General features: G+C 43.0%; 1 protein-coding gene across 1 annotated transcript in view; it reads right to left on the bottom strand.

Moving 5' to 3' along the window:
* The window catches only part of PRDM5 (PR/SET domain 5), a 58,290-nt gene extending 54,430 nt beyond the window's left edge, over positions 1-3,860 (bottom strand). The window contains 1 exon segment of the mRNA XM_036382607.1: positions 3,768-3,860. Coding sequence (XP_036238500.1) covers positions 3,768-3,860 — 93 coding nt within the window.
* Positions 3,861-20,701: the final 16,841 nt, after the last annotated feature.

The raw sequence follows: 20,701 nt of genomic DNA, 5'->3' as shown, positions 1-20,701 counted from the left end.
GTGAGATTATTTGCAACGCTACTTTTTGAAGTGCCACAAATCAAAAGACTGCATAACTGAGGGCTTGATCATACAGAGAGGTTTGTTGAAAATTGTAAGGGAGTATGCACGTGCTTGTGAATTAATTTGAGCCTTCATAAACAAAATTAAAATGTTCTACCACCTGCTAGTCATAACACCCGCTGTGAAAGCATCCATTGATATGTTCCTCAAAAGTATTTGGCATCAGGGGTTTTTTCCTGCACAGACGTCACAGGAGCAGCAGGGCAAAATAATTAAATAGGACTTTCACCTCCCATAGGCCCAAGTTCCCCCCACACACAGGGACAGGCCCTAAAACCTGCCATGCAGGAGGATGCTGTGCTCCTCCTGGCAGCATCCACATCCAAAAGCACTTATCCTTCCAAGCATTAGAGATTTTAAGCATATATATAGAAAAGCAACTTTGGTGTTTCTTTTAAAAGCAAAAGTATTTTGGTTTAAAAAAAAAGTATTGATCTTGTCCACTTATCCCTTCCTCCAGACACATTCCATATTCCCAGCAATAGCCTGCTACATGCTTTCCTTCTTGCTTAGTTTTTACAGATTGCCTACAGGTAAAGAGAAAAAAGTGGAATGGAAAACATGCAGGACTGTTCCTATTGGAAACAGGAAATCAATTTTTTTTAGAAAAACAAACAACTTGTATTTAAAATTAAACCTGAAGTGGTAATCAACAAAGGAAAAGGAAACTGACATTGCAGAACGAGGCAACAGAACTGAGGGACAAATTTTTAAATATGCACAAAGAACTCTTCACTACAAGGAACAGCAAAGCAGAAGGTAAAATCACAAGTACAGCAGAAGTCAGCAACTGGAGCCCAGAGCAAGAAAGGAGCCAGACAGGGGCAGTGGCAGTAACTCTGGGCCTTCATAGCCTTCGCTCTCATCCATTTCCATACCACCCTTCATCATTCTGCTGATAAATAGTGTCAGAGTTCCTCCCCTGCCAGTTTTTCAAATCCTGGGATTCAATACTCAGGCTGAAAGTTGCTCCTTCTCTTACCTCATGGGCAAGGAAGGTGGAAATAGGCAAATAGAGCTGTATGTGGACAGCACCCACAGTGCTAATGTCACACGCCATTCCCACCTCAGCACTCCAAACCTGGAAATCCCTACTGCAATATTCAAATACTGAAGACCTTCTGGAAGCTCAGAACAAGGGCAAAAGCAACATGTCCACCTCTGAACACAGAGTAAACACAACATAAGCTGCAGGTGATGCGGATTGCTGAGCGCTTTTTATGGCTTCTCAAATTTGGGGGGGTAACCAAAACCTGATGCCTTGGTCCATGGGGATAAGTGCAATTATTTGTTCAGCTTTTCAGACCATTTTCTTCATATATATGTACACATATACATACATTATTTCTGGTTAATAGGCATGTTGTTATATGCCAACATACATTAATCAAAAACACACTCAAGACTTCAACTTCCCCTCTGCTCAATGAAAGCCAGCACCCAACACAGTCTGAAGGCAGAGAAATGATTCAGCATAGAAAAGCACATTTTTCCAGTGCTGAAAAAAGCTATTTTCAACAGTTGCTTTCAAAAAAGCAGCAGTGACTAATCTTCCAGTTGCAGCAAAACACTGAGAAATGCAATGGCTCTCTGACGATTACACCGAGAGCTTCATGAGGTGGGTGCCCTGCAGCCTGAGGCCAGCTCATGGAAAACAGAAGGTACACGGGAATCACAGCTTTGGTAAGGCAACAAAACAAAAAGTTTGCACCTTTTATGATTACAAACAAAATGTTGAAAGCCCCCCAGGCCTGAAGGTGCACAAGCAGATGGCAGGCAGCAGCAGTTCAGAACGTATTATTACCAAAACTTTGCTATTAGCAGAATTTTCAGAGGCCTCCAGAATACTTAGAGAGCTTGTACTGCAATTTCTGATTATGAATTCATCCAATTTGTTTTTTTTTTTACTTTCAGTTCAGACAACTGCAATTGTGTAGCAGCAACAGAGAGAAAACAGTGCAGTATTTAATACTTAGCAACTTAGGTTTCACTTCACAATAAAGTGTCACATTCAACACCTCCTCCCAATCCCAAAACTCCACGGAATTAATTTAACACCTATAAGCTGCTGTTAATCACAGCCACAAAGTGTGGTACTTCTGCTTCATTACTAGACAGGGGAACAAGTTAAGAGCAATTCAGGTGTGAATTTTCTTTCCATGGAAAAGAGCAACGTGGAGTCTGGCTCCATGTACCGGTGTCCAGTGCACCACCTGTGTTATTTACACATCCACCCTTCTCTCAACAAAGAACACGGGACTTAGGCCCCCAAAAAACTTTAGGAGTGTGTTTTAACAAACCACAGAGCAACTCAAGACTTGGTTCCTCTGCCTGTTCCTCAGAGCAGGGCTTTGCACACCACAGCTCTCCGTGCTACCAGCACAGAGGACTCAGTGCCAAAGGACAGGTCTGTGACAGACACCGGCACCAGACAGTCCTAACACAACAAGATCCTACTGCAGCTGCCTTTGCCTTCTGCAGTCCACATGAAGTACACACCGCATTAGCAACACTTTTTCTAGGGGCTTGCACAGCTCTGACCCCACACACTTTGCCTGTATGAAGTTCCTAAGTAAGGTGGAATAATTCAAGCAGGAAAACGCTTTATATGCCCCAGCAAGCAGCTCTAATGGTTCAGCTGTCAACAGTGTAAAGGACAGAACCTCAGACCCCCAGCTCTGAATTGTGGATACTAATTCCCATGAGTTTCATTCTAATTCATTCTATTTCAGAGTCCAGAAATTAGCAAATAGTGTACAACCTTCCCTGCTGTGTGAACCCAAAAAGTTTTGAAATGAAACTTCAGAATCTCAGTAGAAAAGTTTTAAAGAATTAAACCAAACGAAATAAAATTGTTCCCTCACGGTCCCCTTAACACTCAGGGACACCTTAAAAATGTGAGACCTCCACCCCATCGAGTCTAAGTCCTGTTGATGAAACCAGTGAAAAATTAGGAAAAAAAATCAGAGCCAAAACGCGGACAAAGATGGAAGGCGAAACAGACAAAACACAGAAAAGTGTATACTAAAGAAGGGTTCATAGCTTTGTTATGCCTTTATGTGTCCTAACAAGCCGCCCGGACAGTCTCAGCTGGAATTTCACATCATCAAGATACTTTCAATTATGAAGTGTGAAGAGGCATCACCTGGTTGGAGTACGAGACTGGGTTCAGCTGAATTACATCGTTCAGGGGCCCGGCTTTATTACGCCGAGAAAAGGAATTAAAGCACGGTCCGGCCGAGCGAGCCCGGAGAGCCGTGAGGGAGGAGGTGACGGGAGCCCGAGAACCCCGGGAGGCCTCCCTGCCCTCAGAGCCGGACCCTCAGGGAGGCGGTCCCGCCCGGGAGAGCTCTGCCCTCAAAACTGTGCCAGACGCACAAACCAAGTTTAAAAAAAAAAAAAAATTAAATAAATAAATCACAAAATGGGGAAAATAAAATTCCTCAGAGCTAAAACCCTCCGCCGGCCCCCGCGCCCCGTCCCGCCCGAGGCGGCAGCGCCCCGGGAGGCTCCTGGTACCGGGAGGGGGGAGCGGGCGGGCGGCGCCTCCCGTGAGCACAGGGAGCCCGGGCGGGCACAGCGCGGCTCAGGCGAACTTGGAGCGGGGCAGAGGGGCGGGAGAGCCGCCCAACTCCCCGGTGATACGTGGCAGCCGCTCCCCGCCGGGCCGGGCCGGGCCAGGCCGTTCCCCCGCCATCACCCACCTTCTTCACTCTGCGGGCCGTGTAGAGCCCCATCCCGTCCTGCACCCGGGACGACTTCAGGGCGAACCTATCCGGCACGTACATGCCCAGCATTTTTGCACCGAACACGGGGCCCGCCGCCTGCTACCGGGGAGAAGGAAGAGGCTTTTACGGGGGCACTTCCATCCCACCGGGAGCGGCGAGCGGGAGTCCGGGAGAGGGGGGCAGGAAGAGGGGCTGGATGCGGGGGCTCCCCCGGCTCCTGAGGGGAGGGGCCAGCGCGCGCCGCGGGGCGGGGCGGCTGCAGGGGGCGCGCGCGCCCGGCGGGGCAGCGGCGGCGCCGTGAGGGGACGGCGGGGTCCCGTGAGGGGACGGCGGGGTCCCGTGAGGGTTTGTCCCCAGCCCGGGTTTGTCCCACCTCTTTTTCCCTCTTCCACCAGTGCGTGAAGGCAGCTTCCCTTCTAAACCAAGTCATCCTTCCCTTTCGGCGGTTGGTTTTGGGGGAGCGCGGATCTAAAGGCAGAAATCGGGCATCCTTGCGAACGCGACGCTTTTTGTCTAAAAAAATAAACAGACATTCTGTATATTCTTACGACGTACCCAGCAAAGGCATGGTTTTTTGACTAAAAGTACACACAGTGTAGTCGAACAGGGAGGAAAACTTCGACTTCCACGGGTTGTTAGCATCACACCAGTTCTCTTTCACAAAACCGCAATATACATTATAAATACACATTATATATACGCACAATATACATTATAAGTACACATGATATATATGCACCATACACATTGACCTTCTAGAAACTGAACAGCTTTCTTGGGGATTTTCAGTCACACCATACTCATTGTTGCTCTCTAAACTGAAGTGGTGTAGCTAGAATAGGAGTTTGTAGCTAGAAAATGGATTTGCGATCATATCTGATTAAGGAATTAAAAATAAGTACGAAGGCATGTGAGGCAAGCAGAAGGAAAAAGAGGGAAAGGAGGAAAAAACTATTTATAGACGTATTTTAAAATTGTGCTGCTAATGATAATAATTAAACCACTGGAGCGTAACAAGCTCTTTTCTCTCTACCTCTTTTTACGTTAACAGATGTATAAATAGTAGAAGTTAAATATTAAAAGCTCATACTTTTCCAGTAAAGTGTTAGAAAAGTTCTGTGTCAGCGTCGTTTGGAAGGAATGAAACAAATATCCTGAATTTTAGTTACCAAATGCCAGGGAACAAATCATCATCAAAGTGCTTTGGATCAGTTGGATTCCTGCCCATCCACAGGTGGACATTAAGGTAAAAATTTAATTTAAAAAAAATCAGGTCTAGCTGAACATGAAACTCCCTTTGACTATTTTTGTTCCCTTATCTATTTGCACACAATGGCTTTCTGTGCTTAGCATCTGCAGTGTCGTAGTTTAGCTATCATAAAGCCTTATAAGAAAAAAAAACCTTTACAAAGGTGATGTATATTTCCACCAACACACATGTATATACAGAGAAATTTATATAATACTGCATTATATTCAATATATGAGCAAATGCTCTGGTAAATTTCATGAGGCCCTTAATTTGACAAGAAAAAAGGAGGAAAGGCTCCAACAACATGGTTTAAAGGATAATTTTAGGCATGAAAATGCAGCAGACCCACAGATTTCACACCTTCACTGATAGCCTGGACGCTGGCTACTAATTTAGTAATAGAAATGCAGCATCTAAATCTGTATAAGTAAAAATTCTACCATCTCAAAAACAAATAAATTGAACTGAGAGGAAATAAGTTGCCTGTGGCAATTGCTTCAGTTTTACGACTAAGAGCAAAATTTAACTATTCTTTTAATTAACATCTACCTCTAAAGTTTCCCCATGCATAATCGAACACACTTAATATTTTTGGAGATCAGAACACTTCCTTGATTGGATGCCAGTCTTTCTTAATACATATCAAATTAAAATGCTGGCATCATTTTCCCTGTCTCTGACCTTTTCCAAAGGTCATGAATATTCTAAAATCATTTTACACTTTACAAAGACCTCAGTATTTTTCTCTTCAGAAGAGAAAAAAAAATCTACTGGGGGGACCTTCATTTTGAGCCTTAAAAGATTTCTTCTATGGGAAGTTAAAGGTAATATTATAGTTTGGATGCATTTGTGTCTCGGTTTTAAGCTCTTTCAGTACACAAGAACAACTGTTTTACTTTGCAAATTTCAGCCATTATTACTCCAATATGGAATACCATTACCTGTGTCGTATTCTGTTTAAGCAAATTAGGAAAAACATGCTGTAGCACTGGACAAAATGGTCACCAGTCTTTCCCTTCACGATGTATTGGTGGTGTGACATCGATCACAAATTCACAACTGCCTGTCCACCTGCAGCAAAATACCCTTTTTTCCCATTTAATCAGCCATCACCCTTACAGCTGTGACTCACTTGCAGGGCAGCACAAAGAAACTGAATATGTTGACTCTCTGTTTCTGTGTTACTCTATACAGAAAGTCAAGGAGAAACCCAAGGGAATCCAGCAGCCTTTAGACTTGAAGTCTTACACTGTCAAAATTCATGTTCATAACTTCCTTGGAAAAGGAACGAGGTGTTTTCAGATGGAGGCCCTTATGGAGTCATGAAAGCTGCTGTGCCCCACATGAAATTCCATGGCAGGAGTCCACCTGTGGTGACAAACAAAATAATTGCAAGAGCTTTTGTCTGGAGTTATACTACTTGGTGTTGCAACACCATAGCAGAGGCACGGTATGTTAGGCCTCCACTCGAGGAACAGCTAATTAAGTGTCATACTTAATATGTCACCTTCTAACAAACAAAAGGATCTTAGACCAAAATACTCCTCAAGATGCCAGAAGTAAACATGCCAGCTCCTGAAGTGTCCAGCAGCTTAGAAGGAAAATGTGTTCTCCAACGCATTTTCCTTTTCACTGTTAATCCCTTGTTTAGATGGTGTAGCATCATCTCTAAGGCTTTTCAGGGACTTGACATTTCTGTCATCCCTCCCCTTGCTCTGCAGGCAGTTGGACTGAAATCTGAGGCTAATGGATTTCAGCCCTTTCAAGAGTTGCTAGCATGGAGCAGTATTAAAATATTAACTTTTGCAGCATCCCTAGCAATGCCAGAACTAGATTCTGGCAGCTGACACCCCTGAAGACAGGGCGTTATTCATGATAATGGCTCCTCCTTCCCAGTTTGAACTGGTCCACAAAACATTTCTGCAACTTCCTTCCTGAATCTATCGATCTCCTCTCCAACCCCATGCACTCCCTCTTAACCTGGTATGATCAGGAGCAGCTCTTTTAAAGCAAATCTTTATCTTATCTGGATTGTGCCTCACGTGCAGGACATGTACAGCATTGTCAGACTGTTCCTTCTTAGCTCATGCGTACCTGCACGTTTCAGGTGTGCAGATAACACCTAGCTTTGACCAGGAATGCAAAGGTTTCAGGCAGGTATTGCCCTGGAATTTGCCAAGCCCCTTTCTCTGCCTAGGTACAAAGTCCTGACCTTCATTTGAGACTGTTGTTCTTTTTTCACAGTGACTTCTCAGACCTTCCACCCTGCAGTGCCTGGACCAGCACGGAAACAGGATTTGCCTGACTCATTTTGCACTGAAAGTTTTCAGGAGGGAAAGGTTCCAGCTCGCCTCATGGCAGACTCTGAGTGAAAGATGGGAAGAGAAATAGCATAAAGAACTCTCAGGGTTGGGGTTTTTTTTCCCTTTCCTCAAGTTGTACAGAGTTCCACTTAAAAAAAAAAAAAACAAAACAAAACTACCTGAGCTTGGTAAGAGCTGTGTACACCCTCAGAGCCTGCCCTGCTTTGGGGACAGTGGCACTCTTGCCAGCAGTAACCACCAGGCACAGGGACTTTGAAGTACCTGGAACAAATTGTGTTGACATGGAGTCAACTTAAACCGTATGTCCAACTACCCACTCACAACTCAATCTCTTTCATGTGAAACAATCTACTTTCTGGAACAATTAAATGTGCCTGTTTAAAATATGACAAGTCCCACCTACTCAGTGTCTTGGGGTCTTTTCCAGCTCTAAGTGTTTGTTTTATCTGTGTTTTTTGGTGCTCTGAAAAGCTTAAGTTGTTCTTTCCCTAATGCACTTTGATTTGCTGACCAAAATTCCTTTCAGAGCTATTTTTAAGGATTGCCTTTTTTTTTTTTTTTTGTGGTGGATTGTGGTTTTTTTCCTACAGTGATTCTTTTGAAGCTTGTTAAATTCAACGAACAAATTATTTCCCTACCAAAATCTCTCTTCTAATCAATGCACTGTTGGCTTTTTGGGTTTTCTGTAAACTATTACAGAATCCTTGTGTTGTGATATTCAAGGTCATGAAAGCTGTACATTATAAGATTAGTTTTAAACTTGTCTCATTCTTCGCTTACATGCACAGAGTAGTTGCTGTCAAAATATCTCAGATATTTGAAGTCCGAGAAGTTGCTGCCAAAATTTCGGAATTAAAATTTTTCTCCTTCCCCTTTGAATATACTAAAATTCAGACATGCATTTGTACTTACACTCCCCAGCTGATGGCATCCACTTCAGTTGTTTGAGAGGTTTTGAAAGTAGGGTTAAAAAAAAGAGAAAAAACAGACAAAATTTTGAGTAGGTAGGAGCTTAAGATAGTAATTAAGGTTTCATAGTGATGGACCTAAAAGGAGCACAATATAATGGGACTGTGGTAGATTTTTTTTTTTTTTTGCTATTTCCCATGAAAACTTCACATGAGTGATATAGGAAAGAAGTCTAAAAAGCAAGTAGAGAATGGTTAAAAATACTTACTTTAAAACATGTAGTATAATCCATCTCCATTAATTTCTTCAGAGACAGCAAGTGACAGAAACACTATATGCAGTAGCACATGAACTGGGCCACATCCTTACACATCCCACAAGTGGCTTCCTCAGCTCAGGAATATCTTATTTCAGCTTGAGAGGGACTTCCCTAATTGATGTCACCCCCCCCCCCCCCCCCCGCTATTTTTCCTGTCAGCCCCTTCAGGATCGACTCAGCCTTTCCTTCATTAATGGAAAGTGACTTCCCAGATGCAGCCTCTCCCTGGTGAGCTAGTTCCTTCAGCCCTAACCATTCCCATGCATGCCCTGGTGCATAAAGGTTCTACCTTCCCAATTCCCATTACAGCCTGCTCTGGAGCTGATCCTGTGCTCCTTCTGGGAGCAATCAGCCTTAAACTTGCCTGCTTCCTCTTCTGCTTGCTACCTCATCACGAGAGGGATCTTCATGGAACACGAGGTTCATCACCAAGCTAATTCCCACGCTGTGCTCTCCATTTTTATTTGCTGAAAAAACATGGAAATTAGGCTCCCTTTCAGTACCCGCTCTGTGCCAGTCATTTAACTCATCCTGTTTGGCAGTCCAACCATACAACAAGTTCTTCTAAAACCTTGAAAGAGCTTGAATGCTGTGAAGTATTTTTCCACCATTCCTCAACAGGACATGAAGCTGGAACACCACACTGGGTTTTCCTATAGCAGGAAGACAGCTGACTACTATGAACTCACAGTGGTTTGCTGCTATTATTTTAGCAGATGGATGACAACTCTCATGACTGACCTCTGCCTTTCATGTCTGCCAGGTGCTGTTGGATATTCCTATTTTCACTTCTCCATGAATCTCCACTACATGGAGTATCATTAAGCTGCTTGACAGAATGTTTTTAAATCCTTGGAGAATGGCTACATACACACAGGAGGTATTTCTCCGAACTGCCAGCTATGGAAAACTCATTTTGCCATTCTGAGCACACATTTTCACAATCTGTGCTGTCCTTTGCCCAGAGACTTGTCTCAGGTCATCTTCCACATAATTTTTATGCACTTTAGCCTCACTGTCTTCTTCCCATTCTCAGAAGAGCAGCATTTGAGTCACTCTCTTTTCAACAGGGTGACTGTCCACTACCTTCTTATCTTTCAGTATTCAGCTATGCCTGACCCAGCTCGGGAAGATCTTACTTCAGCTTGAGAGGGACTTCCCTAAGGCTTAAATCCCCCAGCTCTCCACACTACAGATGTGCTCATTTCTTCCTGCAAGGTGAGCTGGAGCAACTTAATTCCCCTGCTCAGGAAACCTGGTCCCAGAAGAGAACAGTTTGCTTTAAGGCCTACAAAAGCCCAAACCATTAGGGCTGGAGACAGTAGATTTGAAATGCAAGGGGAATTCCCACTGACACCAGGGATCTGGGATATTGTTTGTAATGCTTTTGGATTTAGAATTCTTTGCTGGTTTTAGTTATTTCTAGAACAGCTGAAATCAACACACCATGTAATTTGACATCCATGTCCTAAGAGGGAAGAGCACACACCAAAGTGAGAGCTACTGACTTAAGAATGGACAACAGCTATGCTGAACACACCTTAGTGCTTCCCTTGGTTCTCACTCTCCTGAAGTCACTTTCTCAGTTAACAACATTTTCCCCCAGAAAATACTTCCTTCCCAGTGCTGTAAGAAATTCCTCTGGAAGAATGGGAAATTCTTACTGCTTTAACACAGGCATAGAAGACAGACACTTAAATTCCTCTGTGGGTCTTTGCTCCACTCTATACAAATACATGTTCTGTTCTGAGAAAGAGAAATATTAATACAAATACATATTCTGTTCTGAATAGGAAAATTTTAAACAAATCCGGGAGTTTTCCACCTAGAGGCCTCAGCAGAACCAGTTTCAATAATACTTTTGGGGCATGAGCTGCTTTATAAAGCTTAAGGGCTTGCATAATCAGGGGCACCACATGCATGTTTAGAATGAACTGAGCCTAACAAAATCCAACCAAAAAAAAAAAAATTAAACCCACCAACAGTTGTCAGGAATTAAGTTCTCATCAAACTGTGCAGGATGAGTGTTTGAAAAAGACTTTTCTGTTGAATGCTTCCATTTAAAAACTCTCATCCTCATTACATTGCATCTGACAACAGGGGTACTCAGCAGCTCTGTACCAAACATCAATATGTCAGACTAGACTCTAAAAAAAATATAAGAATCATCAAGCAGGATGACTCTGGCTCAAATGATTTTTGGATATTATTGCCAAGGTCTGCAAGGATCAACTTGTAAATTTATTTATGCAGTACTTAGAAAAACAAACAAGAAAGAAAAATGAAGAAAACCGATAGCTTTCAAAGGTTGTGTTCTTACAAGTACTTCATAGTGAAATTGCTCAGTTTTGAAAGCAATAGGAGGATTAAAGGCAGGAATATGATTTTTCTTTACTCCTCATTATTACATTTTCAAAAGAAGACAAAAATTAGAAATGTGTCTTTGCTTACGAGCAGCAATAGCACAATTCAAATAAGTTCCCTCTTTCAGACAGAGCCTTCTATTTAAACTTTACGGGTCTACTCACAGAGATGTCTGGAGACTCAAGTAATTGAGGAGAGGATCTCACATGTCCCCCTGTCAGTAGCTACCTAAGAGCAGCAGCTGATTCAAACCCTTGATACACCTGCACTTTGGGGCAGAAGTTGATTTTGAGAGCAGATTCAAGTCACAGGGAGTTCTCTAAGTATCTGAAACTAGAGTAGGACCAAAGGAAGAATGTTTGTGTCTATATGCACAGAGCAATCATTAGATTAATAAGAGTGTCAGTGTACTCTGAAAATCAGGCTTTTTGAAGAACAGCAGCAGCTATAAAAGACATCTGTAAGACGCCTGCCACTTCCTTTCTGAAGTATTCACCCTTGGTTAACAAAACCCGCAGCTCCCCGGACCGAAGCTGCAGCTGGTTCTGCTTTTCCCCGTGCCGAGCCTGCCCGTCCCAATGCTTCCCCCTGAGCTGCAGTGAGTGCTGCTGCTCTCAGGCATTTCAGAGAGCACAATGGCACCCCCGGGCCGGGCTGCAGCCACTTGGGGTCGGAGATTGTTTGTGGGACGCCGTTCTTTTGTCACACAATGGGGTTTCTGTTCCTCCCTCGACTCCATTGTGTCCAATCACACGGGATTGTTTTCAAGTTACCTTCTAAGTTATAGCCTGTCAGGCACCCTGAGGCATCTGGACACTGGGTGCACCATAAATTCCAAGTTCTTACTGCTCAGGATTGCCGTAAATGAGTTAGTCATCTTTTCTCAAAAGGCAGGAAGGGAACGGGCTGAAAGTACAGGGCAGCTGCATCTTATTTACAAGTGTGTCTTTCAAGAGGTACAAGACATTAACATGCCCTTTTGGAAATTAGGTGAAAGCCTACCCAAACTGTAATAAGTCATGACAGAAAGTCTGGAACAAGCCGTGTGTGCACTCCAGGAGCTGCCCCAGTTGGTCCCTGCACAACGGGTCTGTGCCCAGCCTGCAGCCCAGCACACTGCCCCGGTCTGTCACTGGGGTGAAAGGCATCAGCCTGCACGGAGTCACAGGATACATCATGCACCTGATGCACGCCTGAGCCAGGTTATCCTTACAGCACCAGGGGAGCCCTGGCAGAGCTGGCACGGGAGGAAGCAGTGGCTGCAGAGCACTCAATGTGCAGTTCTTGGTAGGATCCTGCCTGTCTAACCAGTGAATTTTTGAACCCACCACCAACCTGGTCCTCTACACACACAAATCTATGCACACAAAGCCCCCAGCAGAAAACAGAAGCAGAGTCTGTATTTCCCTTCTCATTTTATATAGAGAGAAACGATTTTTTGGCACTTTGGAGTTGCTGAATTCCATTATTTGTGCAATAGTTCTTGACACTGCATTACTTTCATTTAGTTTACAAACTGCAATACAAGTTATTGGGTTATATACAATACATTTTAATTCTGGTAAAACACCATAAAATAAGATTGGCAGTAGTTCAATTTTATTTTGTTTCACCTCTCTACAGACTTGGAGGCTATGAGCATTACCATTACTCCTAATGAAATTCTGAAGGTTGGAGAATATTTATAATAACCTAACACTGAATTGTGATAAAAGACATAGGAAAAAGATAAACAATCTAAAAGTATTAACTAGAAATGGGTGAACGTTCGTCCATCACATGTATTTTAACTCTGTTCAGTTGAACACAATTAATCTCTAATGCTCTTGAGTTGGTTTTCCAAAATTTATTAACGGATACTGTTATGAGAGATTAGTCACATAATGACCCCTGATTTAAGAGCGAGATGGTTATTGGATCTGATAGGTCCCACTACTGAAAGCTGTTAGAAAGAAGTGAAAACTTAAAAGGCTTCAATACACAAAAAAAAAAAAAAAAAAAAATCTGAATACTTTCTTCATAAGAAATCTACTGTTTTGAGAGGTCTAGGAAGGAACAGCTACTGATTTTGGTATCATCCCATATGGTATTTTGTCCATCCCTTCAGCTTGTAGTATTTGCTTAACAGGACAATTCATTCAAAACCCCATTATCATATAAATGGGGACATTTATCCATTTCAAATGCACTGTGACACTGCTGAGAGCTGCAGCAGTCCAGCATCGGTGCTAACTAAAATTCTACACAAGTTATTTTTAGCATAGACACTAAGCATACCTTTTATGACAAAACATTTACTAAAAATCTCCTTCTCTCTCTCCCCTCACTTCCCTCCCACAGAAACCACGAAAAAGATGAAGAAAACATCAAATGTTAAAAATTCACATTGAAATGGAGAGAGACACAGTCAGGAGCACGGGTTTTTCTGCAGGTTTGACGAACCTGCAAGCTTTCACTTGTTCCTTCAGGCATCAAAGAGCATTGACCCCCAGGCCTTGTCCAAGGAACAGACATTTGGATTGCATTAAGCTTCCAGGGGGTATGTGTGCAAAACTCCAGTATGGAACAGTTATTAAAAAGGCTGCATGTTTGCTATTTCTGTGGTTTGTCAGAAAGGTCATTGTTTAAGATGTTTTCATTTAATGACAATGTGTCTCTATTCTTGTTATTATTGTTTGTTTCTTTCATGTCCGTTCCTCCTCCTCAGTATCATTGTTTTTCCTTGTCCTGTGAAGTGTCTTGCTGTTCTGGTGCCATGGGACTGGGAAGATGTTATGGATTTGTGGAACTTCTCACTACACTGGTGGCTCATTTACAGAGGGGTGTTTCCACCATAGCCACTTCTCTGAACTTGTTGGGAAGATTTAGTCTGGAGCAGGGAAAAAGGAACCATATTCATTCATGCAGAGCTCCATTGCTTCAGCTTATTACAGTTCCCAGAAACTCCTCATGGGATCACCACCTATCAGAACTTTCCTCTTAATCAAAGCCCCTACACTTGCATTCACACAGGCCTACAACAGCAGAAAATGGGAGCAGAATTATTCATCCCTTGCAGAAAATACAACAAATACTAAACCAAACTCTTAATTGTAAGCACATCTCCTGAACTGGCAGAAATAAGCAGCCCAGGCCACCAAAAATAACCAGCTAAGGACCTGAAAGCACAAATTCCAGCTGAAATACAGGACAGTCAAATAGATCACTCAATTATTAACCTTGCACAAACTGGAGGTGTGGCCAACTGCTTTTTTTCTCCATTATATGAGAACTCAAAAGGATGGGGTTTGATTTTGAGATGGGAAAGAACAGTATTGTATGATGTTTCCATCATACAAAGAAGTACACAAACAACTTTGAAAAGACAGCAGGAACCATTAACAGATGAGTTAACAGTAGCTAAATATTTATACTGCACATTTCACATTTATCACAACAAACCCTTCTTTTTCCAGAAAAATATCTGGGTTAGGGGCTAGGACAGAGTATCCAATTTAATTGTTTCTCTTGGTATATCATGTTCTTTTAAAGGGGACAACACAGCCAAGTGGGCCCCTCTGCAGGGGAAAAGATGAGCTATCTTCATGTGTGAGCTCCTTGGTGTGCTTAAGAGGGGGGAAGCAAGCATCAAGGAGACACAGGCAGCTCAGGCTCAGGAGATAGCTGAGAGCAGCAGGACAAGCCAGAAACCAGCCCTAGTGACAACAGGAACAGTTCCCTAGGGACCACAGAGAGCTTGCAGTCTGCTTCAGCCTAGAAAGCCACAGAGCTGACTGAAAGCAAGACTGGAAGCAGGGACAAAGTGAGCAGCAGGGGATTTGTTTATAAACCCTTCCCCATGTCTAGTCTGTCTTTTCTCCCTCATCTCTGTTGCAAGAGGTTTGTCTGATGTAGGCTTTGTTCAAAGAAAACCTGAGGTTTGAGTTTAAAAGCTCTTTGAGGGAAGAGCTGTGGACAGACCTACCTCAGTGTTCTTGTCAAAGATTTGTATTCTTTAATGACAGAGGTATTTTGGTGGTTCATTTAATTATGCTGACAAAGGCTTGGCTGCTATGTCCAGCACAGAAGTAGTGGCTTTGTCAAGATTTACCTCTTGGAGAAGGGTGAGTTGGTGCCAGCATCACAAGCACCAGGGCACAGCCTGGGCTCAGGAACAGCCAGGATCTCAGAAGCAATTCCTGCACACTTGGAAATAAAGGCAGCACAAGGTTCTGGTAAAAAAAAAAAAAAAAATTCTAACTTCCCAGTCTTCCTCCACTTCTGTGCTCCATGTGAACTAGGAGCTGCTGATCAAAAGCTCTGGGCAGAGCCTCCTACAAAGGCTGTCCTGAACGCTAGACTGAGTTATTGTACAATCAGCTGTGATGCCTCTCGGGCATGGCCAGAGGACAGTGATCAAACAGCTCCAAAACACAATGAGAAAAGGGCCTTTGTCAGTACCAACAGGGACCCTATGCCTACCCAGGATCCAGAAACTGTTGTGTCTTGCTTTAACCCACTGCTCCCACCAAAGCAGCCTTTTCTCCATGTCCTTTAGCCTGTTCCACCCACTCTGGAGAGGGCATGAGCCCAATTACCCAGCACTCAGCAGCCACCAAATACAGCGGGAGCAGAGCCCCTGCATTGTCCATGCCCTGTCAGGCAGCATCTGCCTGCCAAGCGTGCTGCAGCAGCCTTTGTCACCGTGCTGTCCCCCCGGCAGCCAGCTGCACAGCTTGAACGAGAGCAGCAGAGAACATAAGGAAGCCATTAGAGCTTGGGAGCAGTTGCCCAACGTGGCTCAAAGAGGGATCTGAGGAAACATAATGGAGTCACTCATGAGCAACTGTCTGTCCAGCCCACATCTGCAGGAGGTCTGCAGCTGCTCTGCTCTCAGCACAGGCCAGACCAGCCCTCCAGAGCAGCACAATCTCTGCATTAGCTCAGTGTACCTGCCCATTAGTCTTACATGTGTCAAACATTAACAAAAAAACCCACCAAACAAAAAAAAACCAAACTTGTGGTCCGGTCTGTGAGAGAGTGGCCATGAAGAGACAATACTTGGGAAAACTAAAGCCAGGAGGAGGACCAGTGCCTCCCTGTTGAACAAATGGAGAGAGTTAATTACAACACCATGCCAAGCAACTCCAAGTAAATGTATTTGTGTTTATTTCACATTCAGCTCCCCAGTTGTGCCATGGGAAATGGAGGAGAATGAGCACAGTTATAACGACGGGGCAGGACTGCAGCTGGCACAGGCATGGGTGCGTGGGAGGAAAACATCAAGAGTGCCCAAAGCCTTGCGTGAGCCCTGCCTGTGCTCAGCAGGGCTCCTCATCCCTCATCCCATGCTTTGTGTCCTCAAAGAATTAACTCATTTCCCAGGACACAGGAGGTAAGTCCTGATTCCACAAAGGAGCAAAATAAGAACCGTAGTGAACTGCCTGAGACACCCTCCCACCATCATCCCTCCCTCATGCTAGCTGCCTCTGAGATGTAACAGCCTTTTTAACAGCCATGCCACCTGATGTCCATAAACAGCAAATATTCCATAACAACTCTTCCACCTGCTCCTTTCCAGTTTTCTTTGCTGTAGATAGGATCAGTAAGGCAAGTCTTCAGAGGAAAAGAGGATCTCTTTCTAAAGTGAACAACAAACATTTATCTCACAGTTCAAAGGGTATCTCAACTCTACAGTTTTCAGTGGGCAGAAATCAAATTGTCAATCAGTTGACTTTCCAAAAAACACAATGACTGCAAGATCAGATGCCAGCTGTACATTCACTATTCACTTGTGCCTATTTTAAGATAGACAAGTCCCTTTTTTTTGTTAGGCAAATTGTGCTGGGAAGTAATAACTAGCTGCATTCACAAAACATATCATGTTACTGGGTCACTTAAAAGGGAACTGTTTATAAATGAAAGTTTAGGGAAATGACCTAAAAAAGAGGGGAGGGAGGGTGTTCCCCACAGCCTGGTATCAGCAGTGGCTGTCTGGGCAGGCTGAGGGTTATGATTATTATAGCCAGTGATGTGGACTCCAGAGGAGTGATAAAAGCCTTCTTCCAAAGCCGGCTTTGCAACCATCAAACACATGAAATGAAGTAAGAATTTGTCTCCCTGACAGGATTAATACCACAAGTTTATAAACCAGTCTAAACACTTATTTAGAAAACTAAACCGTCCCTGAATTGTGTCAGTTGCTGCCGCAGCCTTTCATGGATTCACTGAAACTCTGAAGGGACTCTGAAATCCATGGAGCACCACAAGACAACCAAAGAAAGGCTCTCCTCACCATCACAGAGCTACTGGGGAAAGGATTTAATATGGAAATGATGTGAAAAGCTCACCTTCTCTTCTACACATAGGATTAAATTACACAGCCAGAAACAGCTGCTGGAGCTCAACAGGAAAATCCAACATTTGAAAACCAGGGACTCAAAAAGGCAGGGAGTGGGGAAGTCATTGTTTACAACACACTCATTCCTACTTAACAGTTAAAGAAATCAACAGGCAAAATGGGGGGGGGGGGAATAAATCATTTACTTCACAGAAATATCTCACTTTTAGTTCTCTATCCCTCTTTCACCTGAAATAATGTGCAATTCCGAGTGTGGAACAGCACAGGTAAAATCAGTACTAATTAGGAATTACATTAAACCCCTGAGTACCACAATCATATAATTTTATAATCCAGACTCTCTGATCTTTCTTCCCCCAGCCAAAAAATCCATACCTTGATAACTTCTTGCCTTCCATTCTAGAGCAAAGCAAGCTACAACACTGTGTCCCCTTTGTAGTGCTACTCCCACCTTACAACCAGATTTCACACAGTCAGACAAACTCTTCACTACCACACTTGCTAGACTTAGAAAAAGGATTTCAACACAATTAAAACAAGAATTCAGGTCTCTTTGCAAGGTATGCATTATAAGATTAATACTTAATAATCCTGTCAGCATTTATTTAAGTTAAGGCATTGGAGCAGAAATGTACAGTCATTTTAGCTGCCTGTTGCTACAAAAACACATTTCTCTAAATCAAGGAAACAATTAAGCATGTGACTGCTTACCTCTAGCAGGTGTTACCCTACATGAATATCCAAACCCAGAATTAAGACACAGCCACAGTGTGTGTCAATACTGCAATAAAACCCTCAAAAACAGCAATTAATAATTTCTTCTCTATCAGCCTTTCAGCAGCTTTGCCATTATATTATCCACACACATTTGGGATATATTTTATTCCCTGTTTGCTCAGTGAACAGAAAAAATAATTCTTTACTTTGTTCTCTGAAGTAGCTTAAGTTAAACTTCTTATGCACACAGTTAGCAGGCTCAGGAGACCTCATACAAGGAAACTGGATTTTTTCACACTTTTCAGACAAAAAGAGAGAAAAAGAGGGGAAAATGTATTTTAATAGTGCCACACTTCCTAACCCCTCACAAACAACTGGCTGAAACACCAGTATCACAACACAAAACCAAGAAACTCTCTCTGGCAGAATTAAAACATAAATACAAAGCCTCTGAAAGTCTGAGCATTCTCCTTTTACTTAAAAACAGACTTTAAAAAAAAAGCAAAGACAGACTTACCCACTTACCTCTAAGAGCACACCGCTCTCCTCCTCCAGCAGGAGAAGGCAAGGAATCTTCAGAGTGGCTGCAAAGGCTCTTTAAAGGAAGCAGGATCACCTGGCCTTAGGGGTGGGGCTGCTAATGAAGCCCAGCTGTATCCTCCAGGGCTCTGGGTGATGATTCCCTGGGGAATTGGCTTGCACTTCGAGTCACTGCTCAAATCAGTGGAAGTGGGGTACAAGCAGATGGAAAAAGCCACCTTCTTGGGAGCAGTTTTATTTTGCACCCATACTGCCATTTTAAAAGTCCAGGTAAGAGGGAAAACCAGCAAAAAAAAAGGCATTTTTGCAAGGTTTTCCTCAGATTTCTATGGCCTCAGTTGCCTTTGCTGATGTGCCACAGCCCCATGGTTTTTAACACAATCACTTTGACTTGCCTCCCAGAAGAGGAAAGGAAGAGAAATTGCTCTGAGTTTGTTTATTGGGCAAAACTGTGCATCTTATTCTCCTGCACCTTCTACACAGAAGCGTTTGAAAGAAAACCAGGAGCAAGAAGTAAGAGACAAAAAAAAAGATGTGTAATAGTCAAGAATAAAAAAAATCATATTCCTCTAGCCTCCTAACATCACTGGAATGTCAGGACACCTGTTAAGTAATAGCAAACATTGTCAAATGGAAGAGGACATGAAGGAAGATGGGAATTTCACTGAATAGCTGCAGAACTGAGAACATGAGTTACCAGCTGTGCTGTGCACTGGAACAATCTCAGTCAGACCAGATTCTTGTATTGCCACGAAACTGAGGGCTGATCTCTGCTAGCACAAAGGTTTCTGAATAGGTTTCTAGGCAAAGAGAGGAAGAAGAGTTCAGGGTTCCTGGTACAGAGTTCCTCAGCATGGCTTATGTGCTGAATTAAATAAAATGCATTTTCACATCCCATTTACCTGAGTGTATCCAAACATGATAACCCTTACCCTAACTAGTCAAAGGACTTTGAGAAACCACAACTATTGCATTTTTTTGCCAAGTGCCAAGGTAAATGTTTACTGTTCAAAATAAGGATTTGCTTTCCCCCTGTTATATTACCAGTCTTAAAATAGCTACTTAAAACCCAAAGAACTATGGCTCTGAGACCCAGCTGCTGTTGCTACAAGTGGAGTTCTTGAAATGTTTGTGTGTATCACTGATGGATTTATTCTGCAGCTTTGCCACCCTCATAACCTTTTGTTCTGTAACTCATGGACCATTTTGGCGCTCCCTGAAGCTTCCATGGTAAGGCAGCTGCCACATTTGCCAGTGAGTAAAGCAGTAAAACTAAGTAAGCCCCCTTTGACTGATGAGGGTGTTGAAGATTATCTTGCTGTGGTTTGCAGTGGCTCAGTGACTCTTTAGCAGCTTTGAAACAAACATCATCTGTAGAGAATTTCTCTGTTACAGTCCTGCAATGGATGAGCCTTAAGGAGGTGCTGCCATCCCTGTGAGCCGCCTCTGCTGCTTTCCTAAAGCCCTGTGTGTTCCTCAGCTGCAAATTCCAGCATGGCATTCTGTCCCAAAGGGACACAAACCATCACTATGAATACTGAACTCCATTTAACCTTCTATTTCCCAGCTTGCGTTTCTATTTTAATTAACTTGCCAGCTTTGTGCTTTAAAAAGCCCCTATGTATATTTGTATTTGTATTTCTATATATATTTGATATACTGGCTTTTTTTGACATTTTACACCAGGTATCCATCTATTACATTCTTTATAAATTCTTTTCATATATGTTTTGATGTTGCCCATGCTATGACTTTTCACATGGGCTCTCTGCTTTCACAAAAACTCACTCTGGAGCTTTCCCAGCAGATGAGACCTATTCTACTTTAACACCTGCTTCAGTCACCTCTCAGTTAAAGGCTGACTTATATTTGCCCTGTATAAAACAGTGCCCTTATTTTAACTCTATCCTTCAAAGAACAGCTTCTCTCAGACTATTAAGATCTGTATAATAACATGATGATTAATAGATGCAGTACTAGTACGGTCTCAGTTTCATCCAGAAGAATAAATAGAGCTAGCTGTTCAGGAAAAGAAGCATTCCAGTGGGAAATAAAGACAACTGTTGTGATATTTTTTCTTCGAAAACGGCATATTCAGAAATAGAAGCTGCACGCATCTTGGGGAGTTTTTAAATTTCGTGACAT

Source organism: Molothrus ater, chromosome 4 (assembly GCF_012460135.2).
Source record: "Molothrus ater isolate BHLD 08-10-18 breed brown headed cowbird chromosome 4, BPBGC_Mater_1.1, whole genome shotgun sequence".
Taxonomy (NCBI): Eukaryota; Metazoa; Chordata; class Aves; order Passeriformes; family Icteridae; genus Molothrus; species Molothrus ater.
Note: the sequence above shows the minus strand (reverse complement) of the source record. Positions and strands in the feature narration are given on the sequence as shown.